The sequence below is a fragment of the Sorex araneus genome, chromosome 2, assembly GCF_027595985.1.
Source record: "Sorex araneus isolate mSorAra2 chromosome 2, mSorAra2.pri, whole genome shotgun sequence".
Lineage (NCBI taxonomy): Eukaryota > Metazoa > Chordata > Mammalia > Eulipotyphla > Soricidae > Sorex > Sorex araneus.
Genome location: NC_073303.1, coordinates 365,526,690 through 365,545,369, shown reverse-complemented (window position 1 = coordinate 365,545,369; position 18,680 = coordinate 365,526,690). Strand labels below are relative to the sequence as shown.

The 18,680-nt window shown below is 50.0% G+C and overlaps 1 protein-coding gene and 1 non-coding gene across 2 annotated transcripts in view; one reads left to right on the top strand and one right to left on the bottom strand.

The window, feature by feature from the left end:
• The window catches only part of ATP8B1 (ATPase phospholipid transporting 8B1), a 109,632-nt gene that overhangs the window by 75,016 nt on the left and 15,936 nt on the right, over window positions 1–18,680 (top strand). The window contains exons 16-22 of the mRNA XM_004601707.2: window positions 5,301–5,489; window positions 7,967–8,079; window positions 10,398–10,562; window positions 11,976–12,087; window positions 12,495–12,570; window positions 15,869–16,001; window positions 16,925–17,213. Coding sequence (XP_004601764.1) covers window positions 5,301–5,489; window positions 7,967–8,079; window positions 10,398–10,562; window positions 11,976–12,087; window positions 12,495–12,570; window positions 15,869–16,001; window positions 16,925–17,213 — 1,077 coding nt within the window. The remainder of the gene's footprint in view (window positions 1–5,300; window positions 5,490–7,966; window positions 8,080–10,397; window positions 10,563–11,975; window positions 12,088–12,494; window positions 12,571–15,868; window positions 16,002–16,924; window positions 17,214–18,680) is intronic.
• Window positions 9,746–9,816, bottom strand: TRNAG-GCC (transfer RNA glycine (anticodon GCC)). The gene has a single exon. It is a non-coding gene; the product is annotated as a tRNA-Gly (tRNA).

Sequence of the window (18,680 nt, the reverse complement as noted above, 5' to 3'; positions counted from 1 at the left end):
AATGATCACTGTGTAAATGAAATCTCACCAGAAATAGAAACGGTTACCTCCTGAATTATATTGTAGAAGAATCAAAATCCTTCCCACTGAATTATCATTAACATTTATTGAACGTGAAGAGTCAAACCTTATCTGTATTCTAAGTGGACTTTAAACTTGGACAGTCCTTTGTACAGAAGATCTTCAGAGATAAGGGTTTATATGGCAGATTCAGATCAGTTAGGGCTTTGAAACAGTGACCAGTCAAAACCTAAGCTCAAGTACCATTTTCACTGAAAGGTGTGCGTTGGCCTGGGAACCAGCAAAACAGATCTGTCCATTCCTATACAGGAAGCCTAAGTGCTTTGCACGCAGCTGACCCTGGTTCGATCACCTGCATCCCAGATGGCATCCCATATGGTACCCGAGCATCTCCGAGAGAGATTCCTGAGTGTAGAGGCAGGAGTAACCCCTGAGCACTGCTGGGTGTGGCCTAACAAACTGTCGCTGTCACTGTCACTGTCATCCCGTTGCTCATCGATTTGTTCGAGCGGGCACCAGTAACATCTCTCATTGTGAGACTCATTGTTACTGTTTTTGGCTTATCCAATATGCCATGGGCAGCTTGCCAGGCTCTGCCGTGTGGGCACGATACTCTCGGTAGCTTGCCGGGATCTCCAAGAGGGGTGGAGGAATTGAACACGGGTCGGCCGAGTGAGAGGCGAATGCCCAGCCGCTGTGCTTAACAGCAAACAATCAAAAAAAAAAAAAAACAAAGGAAAGAGCAGATTTGTGAGTGGGCCAGGCTCCTGCTCTGAGGTGGTAGAGTGACAAGGACAGACCAGGGCTGCCGAACCCCCGGGGACCAGAACAGAAACCAGTCTGGCCCACGAGCACACCTTTTACTTGTATGATAAGGATCGAGGGTGAGATTATATAAAGCAGCTGGCTTCTCTTAGGTTTTGCCTCTTCATAAAATTATTGAACTTGTGTTTGAGTGTGTGGGTATAATTCAGAAAACTATCCAGCCGACTTCAGCCACTGAGCATTCCTCTCAGGGGTCCTGTTCTCGCCCCACCCTGGGGAGTGGTGGGGAGGGCTGGCGTTTGCTGCTGGCGCTGTCTGTTCCGGATTGGCTCCTGCTGTAACCTAACAGAAGCTTCAATATCTTTTTAAGGGTACACAAGGGTGCACAGAAGGGTGACAGGCAGAAGGGTGACACCAGAAGCCTCCCTCCGAGCTCCAGTTCACCCTGTGCAGCTGGAAAGGCTGGAGTTAAGGTCCCTCTTGGACCCAGGCTGTGTGGCGTGCAGCTTCGTCCAGGCTGAGCCAGACAGCCCACAGTGTCCTTCCCAACATACTCTGTGGCACGTGTCTGCTGCAGCCACTGATGCTGGACATGGTTGCATTTCTAGGGGTGAGGGGTGGGGGGAGAGGATCAAGGAAGAATTAGGTGGGGTGATGGGTTGATTTGGGGCAGGGGAATCCCAGGCAGTGCTCTGGGGGTACAGAGGCCACTCTTGGTGACAGCTGTCCATTTCCCGACCATTTGGTGTTACTTGGGCCCACCGGTGCTGGAGGACCCCAGGGCTCCCCCCGCAGTGTCGGGGATGGGGCTGGCGTCCTGCAGTGTCGTGGGGCCTGTGGCTAGGGGCCCAGGGGGTACCCAGGATTGAACTCAGGGCCTTGCACATGCTGTTTGCTCTTCTGCTGTTTGGAGTCGGGTGCGGGGGTTGAACCTCTTTTTTGTGGGTTTGCGCTTCACAAACCACACTCGTGTGTGGAAGCAGCGATCTCACCACGTGTGCAGTGCATGGGACAGTTTCTTCTGAAAGCTCCCAAGGCTGGGCTGTGCCTCCGTGGTTGGCTACACGCTCTGCGTGTGTGGGACCCTGAGCACGGCCTTCAGTACAGTACCCCACCCCGACAAAAAGCAGAGGAGAATGGTTTTGGGGGACCATTTGGAGGGGCCCCATCTGGCAGTGCTCAAGGCTTAATCCTGCCTCAGTGTGCAGGGATCACTGGGGACCGTGGGGGGTGCCAGGCACTGAACCCAGGTGGGCTGCGTGCACGACAAATGTCCTGTCCTCTGTGCTGTCTCTGTGGCCCCCAGGGACTGTTTTTCAGTCTTTCTTCAAGGACGCCAGGGTGAACCCAGGCCTTGATGGGTCCCCATCTCTGTGTGCATGTAGATCTGGGGCTCTGCCACTGGCACAAAGGAGGGACTTTCATTTAATGATTAAAAATATCAATGTTTGCACCAGATAGGATTGTCTCCCTCACGGGAACTTTACCACCTTGGATCATTTTGTTCCCTTTTCTGGTGGGTCTGTTTGCCCACATGATGCAATCACATCGCCTGGCGGAGCCAGTGCAAGGCAGCGGCCGACCGGGAGGGGCTGTGTTCTCACTGCACCTGGGTGAACTGGTTAAATATTGGGTCTGCTGGGGCGTGTGGATGCACACGTGTGTGCGTGTGCATGTGCGTGTACATGTGTGTATCTCTATGTGTTTGCAGAGTGGCCGGATTGAGTAAGTTTATTCCTGGGGTTACTTTCTGGGTGAGCGAAAAGAGGGAGCCGAGGAAGCTGTGACATTCTCAGTACTAACCTGGCGGCGTCTAACGCTGCCTTCCCCGGGGAGACTCCTGAGCCGGTGTGGAAGGAGAAGGGCAGAACAGCTGGAACACCCCTCCCACCCCTGACACCGCACAGAGGCTGACTAGCCATTCTGGCCAACTTTCGGTCACACCCGGTGGCGACTAAATGACTTTTCCGGTGACTGTCTGACCATAGAAATGTTTCTCTCTTCATTGGGGCAGAAGAGCTGGAGGCAGAAAATAGAAAATTTCGGATAGGCAGATGATTTGTTAAGGCTTTTTATTGAAGCATAACAGGCAAACTAGAGCTCTGAATTTTCATCAAATCCTCTCTCATCATGCTTAGAAAGCCACACAGAACATTCCCAGCCTCCCGGGAGTTCCTTCCAGTTGCCCCCAAGTGTTGCTATGCTGGGAAAAACCTGTCCCAGCTGGGACCAGCACCAGGGAGATGCATCATTCAAGGGGCTTCGTAGGTGAAACCTGGCTACTCCTGCTCAGCTTGTGAGATCTGGTCCTTATCCAGGGCCACTTATCCACAGACAATCATCTCTCCTGGCCTCACTTGTAAACATCAAGATACTGACAGACTGGTGAATTTTGAGATTTAAAAAATTATATTAGAGAGGCTGAAGAGATAGGACATGAGCAGGGCGCTTGCCTTGCACATGTCTAACCTGAGTTCAATCCCCGGCAGCTCATGTTGCCCCCTGAGCACCACTTGGAGTGATCCCTAACTATAGAACCATCATATGTGCCCTCCTGCCAACAATTATATTAGAACATAGGTCTGGAGAGATAGTACAGGGGTTAAGGCAATTGCCTTGCACGGTGTCAACCCTAGTTTGATCCAGCACCACATAATGGTCCCCCAGGGACTTCTGGGAGTGATCCCTGGGCACAGAGTAAGCACTGAGAACAATCGGACATGACCCAAAAGAGGGCCCAAGAGTTTGAGCACATGCCTTGTATGTGCAAGTGGCCAACACAGGTTCAATTCCTGGCATCACATTGTCCCAGGCACTGTTGCATGCAGCTCTGGGGCCCCCAGGGGGCGTTCAGGTAAGTTCTAGCAGCACCGCATCCTTGGACCCAAGCTCTGGACTGCAGGTGCGAACACTGGGATGGGCCCTTGGGCCTTCTGAGCACCAGTTGGGAAGCCCCAAAATGAAGTAGAGGGGCTGGAGCAATAGTGAGCAGGCAAGGTGTTTGCCTTGCATGCGGCTGACCCAGGTTCAATCTCCCACACCCCATATGGTCCCCCAAACAATGCCAGACGTGATTCCTGAGTGCAGTTAGGAGTAACCCCTGAGCATCGCCAGGTGTGACCCTAGAAGCCAAAAAAAAAACATAAAACAAAACAAAATTAAATAGATAAATAAGCATTAGAATATGGCCACGGTGAAGTAAGCGCACCCTCCTAAGAGGAAGCTAAGTGGACACAGCCTTTTTGGAAAACAAACGAGTACTTTGTGCCAATAGACCTAAAAGTGATCAGGATCCCTCAGCTCACTGTTTTCACAGCGAGGAAGCTGCCACTGGAGCACTCAGGGGTCAACTCCTAGATGTGGGGGTTCTCAGAGGGAAGGGCAGCGGGGGTGCAGGTAGGAGGGATGAATTGTGGAGTCTCTTGGGGAGTAAGATGCCGCCAAGACTTCTGTGGGAGTGGTGAGTAGCGGTGCTTATAGAACTGTGAGGCCGGGTTGGAGCAGTCGGACAGTGGGCAGGCCTTGCACACGGCTGCCCAGGCTCAATCCGGGGCACCCCCTTCCTCTCCGAGCACCGAGTCAGGATTAATCCCTGAGCAGCAGCTTTGGCCTAAAAAATAATGAGGGATCAATGTGAGGTCAAACCCCTGAAATGCCATAAAATGGTAAACCAATGGTAACTTGATAAAGTAAGAAAAAAGAAAGCTTTATAAATGTACACTGGTCACTACAGTGTTATTTCTGAGAGCAAAATTTTTTGCCAATAGAGTGCCTAGAGGTGAAAATAACAACTGTTGACATTCATGAAAATAATACTTAGGGGGAATTGATACCTATGGCAACTTTTCTCAAGATGTTACTCAACGTCACTCAAAATATAATGTTAAAATTATCCGTGTATAGTGAAATTCCAGGGGCTGGAGAGCATGATCGGTGGGGGGGGGTCTTGGGCGGGACCCTCAGCTCCACAGGTCCCTGGTACCACCAGGAGTCCAGAAGCGAGTAGTCAGTATAGAGCAAGAGAGAGACTTTTTTTCCTTCGAGGTTTTGTCATCGTTGTTGTTGTTGTTGGGGTTAGGCCACACCTGACAGTGGTCAGGGGCTACTCCTGGCTCTGGACTGAGGTGAGACTGTGACCATTCTCGGAAAACCACAGGCAATGCAGGGGGGTGAAAGCAAGAGCCTCAACCCCTGTATGATCTTCCTTCCGGTGAACTAGGGACTCTGAAGGGGCCAGGAAGGAATCCAGCCTGGCAGTGTTTTTCTTTTGGATGATGTGATTATGAGCTTGTTGTTTTTGTTTTTGCGCGTCTTTTTCCCCAACCTTCCCTTAATAATGCGCTTTGTCATGAGAAAAGTTTGAAGTCGGAAAAGTGTTCATACTGGCATTCCCCTCAGATGGACCGGCTTGCTTTCCGGGAGGTGGTTGTTGGACTTGGCAAGATAGCCCCACCCTGGATATGTGCCTCCCTGCCTTCAGGCCTCTCACGTTTTCTCTCCCGTTTGGGAATCAGGTCAGCTCAACTACCAGGCTGCCTCCCCTGACGAAGGGGCGCTGGTCAACGCTGCCAGGAATTTCGGCTTCACCTTCCTCTCCAGGACCCAGAACACCATCACCATCAGTGAGATGGGCACGGAGAGAACCTACAATGTGCTGGCCCTTCTAGACTTCAACAGTGACCGGAAGCGCATGTCCATCATTGGTAGGTTGCCCACAGCCTGGGATCACTCATGCCAGACCTCCCAGGGCATGCTGGGCAAATCTCACACCAGGCTACCCCGTGCATGCTGGGAAAATCTCATATCAGGCCTCCCTGTGCATGCTGAGTAGATCTCACACCGGGTCTCCGCATGCATGCTGGGTAAATTTCACAACAGGCTGCCCTGTGCATGCTGAGTTAACTCATGTCAGGCTGCCCTGTACGTGCTGAATAAATCTCACACCAGGTCACCCTGTGCATGCTGGGTAAATCTCATATCAGGCCTCCTGGTGCATGCTGGGTAGATCTCACAACAGGCCGACCATTGCATGCTGGGTTAATGTGTCTAGCATCAGGAGAAGAAAGCAATCAGTGATCGAACCCCTTGTCCCCGGGAATATTTCCTCTGATTTATCCAAACCTGTCTTCTGCGTGATATCCATGAGCTGAAGGGATCCTGGCTGTGTATTCTGAATCTGGCAGGCCAAAGGGGTGACCCTCACTGAAACCTGGAGGAGGAGCAGCAGTTGGGGGGGGACCTAAACATATTCTCTGAGAGCCCCTGCAAGCGCAACTGCCCGTCTGTGGTATCAGAGGAGAGAGGATGAGGGCAGTACCGAGAAAAGCAAGGCTGTCTTGAGGAATGAAAACATTTCCCCCGTCCAGATGCATGTCACTCTGTGAAACCAGTGATGGCATCCTGATGTGGAGTGTGGGATGAGCCATAATTTCAAACCTACAGAAAACTGCAGAATGTTTTTGAAGAGCTCCAGTATTTTCATCTGTTATGAGCCAACTGCTGGCCTTCGCCGTAGTTTCCGTTAGACTCAAATTAAGCTTTTCTGAGCCATTTCCACAGGACACTGACACTCAGATAGAATTCATTCACACTGTGTTGGTCCAAGTGAGAAGAGTTGATGGGATACAGTGTTACTGTCCGGGCTAGAGAGCATGTGCTGATGGTACAGGACTTGTCTCTTCTGCTTCTTTTCGTGGTTCAAGACCCAGCCCAGGGTCACTAGCTGCCTGCGGTGATCATTACTTGGATCAAATGTTGTCTCAAACAGCTCCTTTATTGTTTTACTTTTTTTTTTTTTTTTGCTGTTTGGGTCACCTGGCGATGTTCAGGGGTTACTCCTGGCTCTGCACTCAGGAATTACCCCTGGCAGTGCCCAGGGGACCATATGGGATTCTGGGAATCGAACCCGGGTTGGCTATGTGCAAGACAAATGCCCTACCTGCTGTGCTATTGCTCCAGCTCCTTCTTGTTCTTGATTTTTGGGTTGACTTTTTTTTTTTTTAATTAACTCACTGTGAGATAGACCTTTACAAAGCTGTTCATGATTAGGTTTCAGTCATACAGTGTTCCAACATGTAGCCCTCCACAGTGTACATCTCCCAGCACCAGTGACCAGTGTCCCCACTTTCCCTCCCATCATCTCTCTCTCTCCCTCTTCTCTCTCCCTCACTCCCTCCCTCCCTCTCTCTCTCTCTCTCTCTAATACAGATACTGGAAGGTTATCAGGTATATTCCTTTACTTTCAATGCTCAGTTTAACACTCAGTTTTTGCCCAGCTTGATCATTTCCAACTATTCTTGTCACACCGATCCCTTCTCTATCTTACCTACCCCCTGCCCCACTCACACTTGTGGTTGATTCCAACCATTGACCAGTCCTCCTAGCCCCTGTTTTCCCTGGCCATGGATATCAGTCTTCTGCTATCTATTTTTCAATATTGGGTTGACATTTTTGGACTGTCAGTTCTTCAAGCTTGCATTCTCTCTGTGTGGCAGGAAAGTACACACCTGACACCAGCTCCTTCCCAGCGTGCCACATCTGAGAAACCTGCTCACCACTGAGGCTAGCCAGACGTTCTCAGTTTGGTGGTGTCCGCTTGATTTCCCCACAATGAAACTGAGTTTTTAGCCAATAAAAATATGCACCTTTTCCTGTCTTCTTAATTCTAAAGAGACACTCTTCACTGAGTGCTTTGCATGTTCTGAGCCCTGGTCTAGGTTTATCATGCATTGGAGAACTTAAAATTTAGTTAGCTGTGAGGAGCTTTCTATAATTAAGATACTGCTCCAAGAAAGTCGTCATATGGAATTGTGTTAGCAGTAGAAGCAGCAAATGTTATACATGTGTATGCTGAAGTCACTGGTATGAACACTCTGAAGTCTTCATGGAAGAATCTAACAAGCATAGAAGGTTGCGTCCAGTAGGGCATCAGTAAACATGAGCTGAAAGGTAAGCAAGGCTCTGGGAAGCTGAGCTGGACGAGGGAACCTTCATCTTTCACTCCCACACTGTATACAGATATCGGCTCTCTTGAGAGCAACCTTGCCCCAGGAGAAGCAATGACTTCACACAACAGGGAGTGAGAAGTACAGCAACACTTCCCATTAACTTCATAAGTAGAGTTTCCTATCAAACAACCAAAGGTAATTTTACTGTTGGCTTCTCTTCCCCTTGCTGCTAGTAAGAACCCCCGAAGGCAACGTCAGGCTGTACTGCAAAGGTGCCGACACCGTCATCTATGAACGGCTGCATCCAATGAGCCCGACCAAACAAGAGACACAGGAAGCCCTTGATGTAAGTCTCACGCCTGCTCTCTATGCTGCAGATTCTAACGTGTTTTCTGGGACTCTTGAGTGCTCACGTGAAAGACGTATTGAACTGTTGCCCCTTCCTTTGCCTTGCTGTTGCCGTGTGGAAGGAGTGCAGATGTGGAATCAGGACCAGACCTGATTCTGGCCCGCCAGAATCAGGATTCTGGTTCCTCTTGCCCTTAGAGGAAAAACCACAGAGGTCTCTTTTGTTTCCAAATTGATGATACAAGGTGCCTGCCAGACTGGCCCAAGAGAACTGCTGTTCTCTTTTCCAGTGACCTTGAGCAAGATTCTTAATCGTACTGAACTGTGATCTCTGTCTCTGTGCCCCCCCAAGGACCCCACCAACTGCCAGTGGGAAGGACAGAAATCATTCTTTCATGATGAGGCGAGGCATAGCATTGTGTTGGGTGACTGAGTTTTGTTGCCTTGGTAGAGAATGAGTTTGGTCTTCGTTATTTCAAATTTGTTATCTTGGGCCTGTGTGCTTGTTTCGGTGACATTATGATTCTCCAGAACGCTGAGGCTCACTCTTTTGGAGTTGCCTTGTTACCAGTCCTCATGTCACTCTGGCTTTATACAGTGACAACAGCAAAATTCATAGGTGATATCCATCAGACCTGTGTTCCAGTTCTAATCCTTTGCATGTTGAGTGGGGGCCGGGGTGATGATTCGAGGGATCATTCATCACCCCTGTGAAAAGGAAAGATGCTAGATTGCGTTCCTACTACAAAGGCAAGGGAGAGCATCTCACATAGTTATCAATATTTAGGTGGGTATTTCTTCTCTTTCCTGTAAGGGTCTGAGATTTGGGGCTAGCCCCAGGCCCTTCAGAAATAGGCCTGATATATGTTCTGTGAGTGCTGAGTGAGACGGTGACTTGAGGTCATGACTCACAGATCAGGAGTTTGTGAACAGGGGCAGACTAACCAAATCCAGGCAGAACGCTCCATGGAATACGGCATTGCGCCATGTTGGCTGGCCAAGGAGAATGGGAAGTAATAAACATCCTTCCTGGTTCTTATTGAAGCTCTTCGAAATGGCTTATGTTGGGGAACAGTTTTGTCCCAACAGCACCCGGACACATTGCGCACCGGGTCTAGACAGATGTGGGTGAAGGATGACGGACTCACAGAGAAACACCCTCTGGGAGCAGCTGATGGCTGTTCACTTTATTGCCAAATACACACACATTTCATAGAGGGTCTCGGCTTACAAGAAAGTCCAATCACAGGAAGCTCAGCATTATTGGCCTCTCACCGCTCCTTCTCTGCTATGCCCCGGTCCAATCCCAGTCGATGCTAGATGCTGCAGTTAGGATAACTTGCTAAGCGTAAGTAGCAGTTTCCATGTCTCGGGCTCATGTGACTAGGAGGTCGAGTGAGGCTCAAGGCCGAACACCCGCTGCTGGCTGGCACCCTGTTCTTGCCAGCTTTGCCCAGACACTCCCTCTTGCAGGCTTTGCTTCTGAGCTGCTTTGCAAGGTCGGGTCTTATCTGCACCAGTGTCTGTCACCATGCTCCACAGGCTTAAACCCGGTCACTATGATTCAGTTGTTCAAATCGTCTTTTTAATTAAAATATTTCTTTACTAGTAATTCATGGATTTCAGAATTTGTTTTGAGGGAATAATGGTTGGCTGGTTTCTGTTGCATTGGCCGGGAATCGAACCCGGGCCTCCCGTGTGGCAGGCGAGAATTCTACCACTGAACCACCAATGCCCAACAGCGGAAGGGCATTCGCCTTTCACGCGGCCGACCCGTGTTTGATTCCTCCGCCCCTCTCGGGGAGCCCAGCAAGCTACCGAGAGTATCTCGCCCACATGGCAGAGCCTGGCAAGCTACCCAGGCGTATTGGATATGCCAAACACAGTAACAATAAGTCTCACAATGAGAGACGTTACTGGTGCCCGATCGAACAAATCGATAAGCAACGGGATGACAGTGACAGTGAACGGTTGGCTGAGAGTTCCTGGTTCAAGGGGCTTGTAAGACAGTCTGTGAGAGCAACTTCCAACGTTGTCACCCCTGCCACCTTGCAGCTCCTCCTTCCGTTGTTTCCTTAGTCATTATGGAAAAAAAGGGCTTTCCTCATTCTAGAAATTTGATTTAGAATGAAAAGTGTGTTTCCCCTTTCATATGGCAGGCACCGGTATGGCCATAGGAGACAGAGAACACTTAGCCAAACAAAATAAAATTGTCCCCAATCCATCATCTTTCAGTGTCTATTGTCTGATAGTAAGAGGACATCTGGAGTCCAGTAAAATTAACTCTTTATGTGGATGCTGTGTCTTTTAAATCAGGTCTTTGCCAGTGAGACTTTGAGAACGCTGTGCCTTTGCTACAAGGAAATAGAAGAGAAGGAATATGAAGAATGGAATAAAAAGTTCATGGCTGCCAGTGTGGCCACCATGAACCGCGATGAGGCTCTGGATCGAGTGTACGAGGAGATTGAGAAGGACTTAATAGTGAGTCTTCACTTTCACTGCTGTCTCCTTGCTTGTCTGAAGAGAATCGGAAGCTTCGTTACGTTCTGTAACAGTTTTGCCCGAAAGATCATCTTAACTGGGGCTGGTGCAATAGCACAGCGGGTAGGGCGTTTGCCTTACACGCGGCCGACCCGGGTTCGATTCCCAGCATCCCACATGGTCTCCTGAGCACCGCCAGGGGTAATTCCTGAGTGCAGAGCCAGGAATAACCCCCATGTGTTGCTGGGTGTGACCCAAAAAGCAAAAAAAAAAAAAATAATCTTAACTTTGGCACTCGGAATTGGCACAGAGAGTCGAGGTCATTTGAATTTCCTTTGTTCAGAAAGCAGAATGGAAGCTGCCATTATGAGGTACACAAAGATGGGAAACATTCTAAGAGACGCTCGTCTGATGCTGCTATTTTTATATTGCTTATTAAAATTCATTGTGATTTTTATACAGTAACAAACCAGCGTATGCTTATAAGCATGGTGAGAATTACTCAGGCCATAGTTTGAAAACTCTAATAACAAGAGACGTACCATTTGTAAACAGCATTTTCCTTTTTTTTTAATTTTATAATTATTATTTTGCTTTTTGGGACCACACCCAGCGATGCACAGGGGTTACTCCTGGCTCATGCACTCAGGAATTACTCCTGGCAGTGCTCAGGGGACCATATGGTATGCGGGAATCGAACCCATGTCAGCAGTGTGCAAGGCAAATGCCCTACCTGCTGTCTATTTCTCCAGCCCCCAGTAAACAGCATTTTCTAAAAGTTATGTACTTACTGTTTATAGAGTTAAATTAAATGGGGAATGTTCAGTAAATAGTTGGTCTGACCTTTCATAAGCTGGATTTGCTTCTATCCTTATAAAGTAGCATATAGGGCTAAAGAGAGATGAAGAGTTAAGATGCGTGCCTTGCATGCGGCTCACCCTGATTCGATCCCCAGCACTGGAAAGGGCCTCTCTGGCACCAACCAGGAGTCACTCCTGACCACACAACCTCCAGGCACAGCCAGGTGTGGCCCCAAAACCAAAATAAGATAAAGCAACATATACAACAGAGTCTTTGCAGCGTCCTTGATTTTGTACTTGCATTTTTGTCTTGGTAAGTTGCTGCAGTACATTAATCTGGCAAGTACCACCAGGGGTTTACACTTGGATGTGGTTTAATTAACACGGATGCAGCAGTGGCATCAACGTGTTAAGAAGAAAGCTGTCGGCTCTTTCGGTTTACACTGAACATGCAACACGGCGGCCTTTGCTGTTAATGCCAGTCATGAGCCCTGGTAGAACACCAAGTGGAGTGTAAATGGATTCTCTGTATATTAGCAGACTACCGCTAGCTAATGCCGCAGGACCTTTGTGGCTTATGTGCTAATTCCTTTCTCTTTACTGTGCATTCCAGCTCCTGGGGGCAACAGCTATTGAAGACAAGCTACAGGATGGAGTCCCAGAAACCATTTCAAAGCTTGCAAAAGCGGACATTAAGATCTGGGTGCTTACTGGAGACAAGAAGGGTAATTTCTGGTGTCGGAGAGAATGCCTGTTAGTTCCCAACCATTCACAGCCTCAGTTTCCCTTGCCCAAAATGACCTCCGACTTAGCTTCCTGTGCAGACACTCTCCGTCTCTTTAGAACAGAAACACTTGCCTAAGAAAAGCTCCTCTGTTATTCCATTCCATCCTGACCCCCTCCTTCCAGAAACGCCCTTAGAGCAGAACTGATTCTGTGTGGGAAGTTCCTGACTGTGGTCAGTCTTGTGACTCGGGGGGCTGTCATCCAGCAGGAACCCCTGTCCCTTCCGTCCCCCCCCCAAGACTTGTCCATTTGCTGGGCATAGGTTAGAATGCTACAGAGACTAGTCAACAAAGTCATTTTCAGTTCATCTATTGAAAACCCACTAAACTTTCTGTTTCTGTTATAGAAACTGCTGAGAATATAGGATTTGCTTGTGAGCTCTTGAACGAAGACACCACCATCTGCTACGGGGAAGACATAAAGTGAGTTGGGGGCTTCCGGTGAGACTTCTCGCACTTACAAATGCAAGACCCTGTGTCAGCAGAGAAAAGGAGTCACCTCGGTGCTGCCTGTCACTTGCCAAAGTTCCTATGAGTGGAAATTAAATGAGAGAATGACAGGCCGCGCTAAGTGCTGGGTTCAGCTTGACCCTATTGGAAACTGGGGTTACTCTTTGCCTTTTCAGGGTGCGTCTCTGTTCCCCACAGGGCCACACAGAGAGAGCAGTAGCTTGAGACCTCTGTAAAGGATGAATAGGAATTTCCTTCATGGGGTGCCTTTCCTAGGAATTTTACTTTTAGAAAGAGGGGTCCAGGGCTGGAGCGATAGCACAGTGGGCAGGGCGTTTGCCTTGCACGCGGCCAACCCGAGTTCGAATCCCAGCATCCCATATGGTCCCCTGAGCACCGCCAGGGGTAATTCCTGAGTGCAGAGCCAGGAGTAACCCCTATGCATCGCCAGGTGTGACCCAAAAAGCCAAAAAAAAAAAAAGAGGGGTCCAGAGAAGTAGTATAGGAGGTAAGGCGCCTGCCAGCGCAGACTCCATCCCTGGCATTCCAGATAGTTCTCTGAGCCCCTCCCGGAGTGAACCCTCAGCACGGAGCCTGCAACACTCTCCATCCCTGAATCGGAGTGGAGCAGAGCTGGGGTGTGGAGCAGAATGCCCCATCTTGGTGAGGAGGACAAGGGTCCTGCTTGTATGTGGCTTGTTCTGTTTATTCCTCAAGCCTGAACCTGTGGCCACTCCCTCAGGCTGTCCGGAGGCCAGGTTTAGCTGCTAGGGGGACACCCTGGCATATCATCTGGGGAGGGAGGAGATGGGGCTTCTGCATCTTCTTTCTAATGATGACACTTGAGCTTTTGTGAGTCTTTCTGGAGTCTTGAGCACTCTGCTAAATTAGACAAAATCAGGAGCCTAACCACGTCCGATCATCTCTGCAGGAACAGCAGTGTGTAAAGCATACGTCTTGGTGCTCTCGGGTTTTAAAAAATTGCAATAAGCAGATAAGTACTAAAATGTCAACTTAAGGGGCTGGAGCAACAGTACAGCGGGTAGGGCATTTGCCTTGCACGTGGCCGACCCGCGTTCAATTCCCAGCATCCCATATGGCCCTCTGAGCACTGCCAGGAGTTATTCCTGAGTGCAGAGCCAGGAGTAACCCCTGAGCATCGCCAGGTGTAACCCAAAAAGAAAAAAAAAAGTCAACTTAAGATGTGTCATGGCTTCAAATGACTTGATTAATCACCACATGGCTTTATTTCTCTTCTGTCCAAGACCTTAATAGATTTCTAGTTTCTCTCTTGAAAGGGTTCCGAGTCAGGAATGAGCTAAATGAGAAGATAAAACTTGTGCAAGTAGCTCAAGTTTATGTAGCTGCTCCCAGCTGAGTTTACTTAATTCAGCTTTCTAGGAGATTTCTGCAGACTGTTTCTATAAAACTCCTTGAGTAGAAAGCTATCATTTCTCTCCTTCTTGTTTACCCTGAGGTCACGCCTTGTTTTCAACTTGTAAAAAAAGAGACTGCATGTGGAATAATAATGGTAGAAACTGGCTCCCGAGTGCAGTGGTTCTCAGTGAGATCGAGTTGAGCCTTCAGGGACACTGGCAAAGTCTAGAGACAGCGTGGTGGTCCAGGGGGAGGTGGGCGGCGGTGCAGGTAGTGGTACTACAGGTGCCAGTGGGGAAAGATCCTACAATGCCAGAGCCAGGCACACTCGTCAAAGAGCAACCTGGCCGAGGTGGAGAAACCTGCTCCTCAGGAGGAAGAATAATGGGTCTGTGTGTATCATGAGAGCGGACAGAGCTGAGAGCCTGAGTCTCCATCCCACTGTCAGCTTGCTCCAGGCAAATCACATTCATTCTCTCTCTTTCTCTCTCTCTCCCCCTTTAACCCCCTCCTTCCCCCTCTCTCCCCTCTCTCTTCCCTCTCTCTCCCTCTCCCCCCTCTCTCCTTCCCCTACCCCCCATCCCAAGCTCGATTTCCTTGTTCATAGCACAGAGAGCTTGGATAAGATAATCTAAGGTCACCTCCCACTCCAACATTCCATGACTCGTTCTCCAAGCACATGAATGCATTAAATGTGGACTTCCCGATAACTTGTTGATCACAGTGCTGAGAATTCTACAAAAGTAGCTGGACCTTGGTGTGGTGTGAGCCTCTTTCCTCTGCCCTGTTTACAATACGCTACTATTTATTATGCGTCGCCTGCACTCAATTGCTGGTGAGCGTATTTCCCACCGGCTCCCGTTAGCTATTTCTGGCAACCTCTGAAACACCTAGAACGTCCTCTGTAGTGGGCTACTTGAGGCTGAGAGAGTCTCCCTGGGACATGCTATCTCGCCTGCCTGTCTCTGTGTCTCTTGGCTTGCTGTTTCTCCTACTGGAAAGTATGTGTTTTCTCGTGAACATGGATTTCTTGTTTTTCTCTCCTCTCACATCTTTGCAGGCAAGTTTTGTTCAATAAAAATTATCTTGCATCATAGTAACAACAAAAAGATTAGTAAATCACCGGATTAAAAAATGGGTTAAGGACTTCAGCATTCTTCTGACGAGGGTATACAAAGGCTAATCAGCATATATCAGGCCTTAATATCAACTTCAGAAAGCTAGCATCTCTCGTTCATTTAGGATTACAAGAACAAAACCAGTAAACCCAGAATGTACCAAGGGTGGGGAACGATATGGAACAAATTGAAACCCTTGTTGGTAGAAATGGAAAATGCTGCAGTTCTGTGGGAAACGGCATGATGATTCCTCAGAAAGAGGAAAGATAGAATCATTGGGCTGGAGAGAGGTGGGCGGGCTGGGCGTGTGAACTTGTGGGTTCCCAGCAGTGCATGGCCCCCAAGTACCAGTGAGTGTGGACCAAAAACACAAAGGAGGGAGGGAGAGAAAGAAAGAAGGAAAGGAAGGAAGGAAGGAAGGAAGGAAGGAAGGAAGGAAGGAAGGAAGGAGGGAGGGAGGGAGGGAGGGAGGGAGGGAGGGAGGGAGGGAGGAAGGGAGGGAGGGAGGAAGGGAGGAAGGGAGGAAGAAAGTAGAGAGGAGGGAAGGAAGGAAGGAAGGAAGGAAGGAAGGAAGGAAGGAAGGAAGGAAGGAAGGAAGGAAGGAGGGAGGGAGGGAGGGAGGGAGGGAGGGAGGGAGGGAGGGAGGGAGGGAGGGAGGGAGGGAGGAGAATTTGTCACTCCACTTCCTAAAGAGACCGGGTGCCCACAAGTATGTCACAGTCCGTCAGGGCTTGGCTCTGCTCCTGTCCTTCAAGAACTCACATTTGCTTCCCCAGTGCCCTGATTCACACCAGGATGGAGAACCAGAGGAACAGAGGTGGCGTCTATGCAAAGTTTCTCCCTGCGGCACAAGAACCTTTCTTCCCGCCTGGGGGAAACCGAGCCTTGATCATCACGGGCTCATGGCTGGTGCGTATCGTATGTCTGTGCCTCTGATGCAGAACAAAGCAGCCCATTGTGAACTGACTTTAGGTGGATCCCACAGGACTCCCACCCTAAAAACCCTCTGAGCCCAGCAACGGGCAGCTGACTTCCAAAATTTCAGACATGATATTATACTCTAGCGGCCAGGGCAATAGTATAGCCAATAGGGTGCTTGCCTTGCACACGACCGACCTGGGTTCCATCCCCAGCATTCCTGTCGTCCCCTGAGCCCATTGGGACTGATCCACAAGTGCAGAGCTAGGAGTAAACCCTGATCACTGCTGGGTGTGGCCCCTCCAAAAAAAGAATAATGTGTGCTATTCCAGTTGTAGGTTATGCCTAGCTTTGCTATGAATGATTTAAATCTCCTTCCTTCCTGGTTCATTTCTGTATATCTGAATCTCTCTCTCTTTTCTCTCCCTCTCTCCCTCTTCTCTCTTTCCCCCTCTTCTTTCTCTCTCTCCTCTCTCTCCATCCCTCCATCCCTCTCCCTTTCTCTCTCCCCCTCCCTCTCCTCTCTCTCTCTCTCTCTTCTCTCTCTCCATCTCCCCCTTCCTACCTCCCTCCATCTCTCTCTCTCTCACTCTCTTTCTTCCCTATCTCTCTCTCACTCTCCTTTTGGGCCACACCCAGGGCTTCGCTTCCAGCTAATGGGTTCAGGGATCTCTGCTGGTGGAGCTCAGGAGACCCCCGTGGAGTGCCAGGGGTCAAACCTGGCTGGACCACATGTGACGCAAGCTCCTGCCCGCTATACTGTCGACCCACTGGCCACTTGTCTGAATCTTCCTCATCAACTAGGCTGTGCCCCGCTCGGCCGCCTCCTCCCTGCTTCGCACCAGAGAAGGATGCCAGGGCCCGGGGGCCTGGGCCCCTCGGTGCTGAGCATCTCTCTCTCCCTCTCTTTACAGAATGAGATTCTGCACGAGAAGAAGACGAAGAGGAGTAAGATCCTGAAGCTGAAGTTCCCGAGGACGGAGGAGGAGCGGCGGCTGCGGACGCAGAGCAAGCGGCGGCTGGAGCTGCGGAAGGAGCAGCGGCAGCGCAACTTCGTGGACCTGGCGTGCGAGTGCAGCGCCGTCATCTGCTGCCGCGTCACGCCCAAGCAGAAGGCCATGGTGGTGGACCTGGTGAAGCGCTACAAGAAGGCCATCACGCTGGCCATCGGCGACGGCGCCAACGACGTCAACATGATCAAAAGTGAGTTGGCGCAAGCGCACGGACACCGGGAGTCGCGGTGGGGGGAGGGGCCCTCCCCCCACAATTCACTGCTTAGGGTTTGCCTAAAGGTCAGGTTTCACCCACGCACTCAGCCGGGGGAAGCCCCTGGGGACCCCTTGTAGGATGCTCAAGGCGCCCCCAGACCCTCAAGGCGCCCTCAGCCTGGGAGAGTGGGTGCCCCAGGGAAGCCCGTCCCAGACAGGTGAGCTGATCCCCGTCCAGTTCATCTTTTTACACATCTGGGCGTTTCTTTCTCTTTCTCTCCAGCTATTTCTCCTCCCGTATTTCTTTTGGGTTTAGCAAATTCCTACTATTTAATGAATGTTTGGGGTTTAGGGGTTGGTTCAGGGTTTTGTTGGGGGCGGGGTGTGGGCCTGGTGGTGTTGGCTTGAAGGCTCTTCCTGGCAGTGCTGAGGATGTGGGGTGCCTGGTTATGGAGTCAGGGTTCCTGCGAGCAAAGCTCGCACTCCAGCCCTTTGAGCCTTCACCCCAGTTTAACTGTTGAAAAAAAAAAAAAACGTTTTGCTAAGCTTGACATAACTTGATGGATTCCCTCCAGTATTTGAGAATATTATTCCTCCTCACCTAAATACTTATGTCTAGGCCTTGCCTCTTGCCTCTGTAGATCTGATGGGCCGTGAGCATGGGGGAAAGTGCTCACGTATGAGGTCAGAGTGACACATCAGGCGGCAGAGAGTAGCTTCCCCTGGTCTCCGCATTGCTGGCTGGAAGACTCCCACTCAGGACCCACAAACAGAAAGGACTGAGGTGCCTCATGCGGAAATGCCCTACACTGGTGCGAAAGCACGAGGAGCCCAGCCCTTGTCTACAGACCTGAATCCTGGTCCTTGCTGCGTGTCCCCGAGTTACTTCCCGTAAGGAAGTTTATCGTGCTGCAAAGGCCCAAACGCACACAACCTGAGTACTCATCCCCAGCCTTCTGCCAGCCATTAGGTCACCTCGAGCTCAGGTTCCGTTTTCTCCCTGAGCACATGGAAATGTTCTCTGATGTCACGTCCAGCTTCTGGATAACTATTGCTCGACTCCACGTGCCCACACAGGTCTGTGGCGTTGGGTGGCTGCCAGGCGTTGTGTATGACTAAGCCTTAATTTAGCCCCTCGTAACTCATGCGTGTCTTTCTTTTCTTAGAGTCACTTCCTCCTCCTCCTCCTCCTCTCCTCCTTGATATCTGCTAAGAATGTTCCAACTTTATCTGCTTCAACTCAAGTCTGCTGTCTGATGAGTGTCCTCTCCTCTAACCTGCGTCTGTCACCACTCCGGTTTGTTCTCACCGCTTTTGCCTTCTTGCTCCTCCGGCTCACAGTTCAACCTGTTTTCTTTCTGCACCAGCCCTAGTAAATTTCCCTCCATGTCCCATTGACCTAGTGCGCCCAAAGGGAACGAAGCATGAATTTTTCCTTGTTTACTTGGCTTGGGGGCCACAG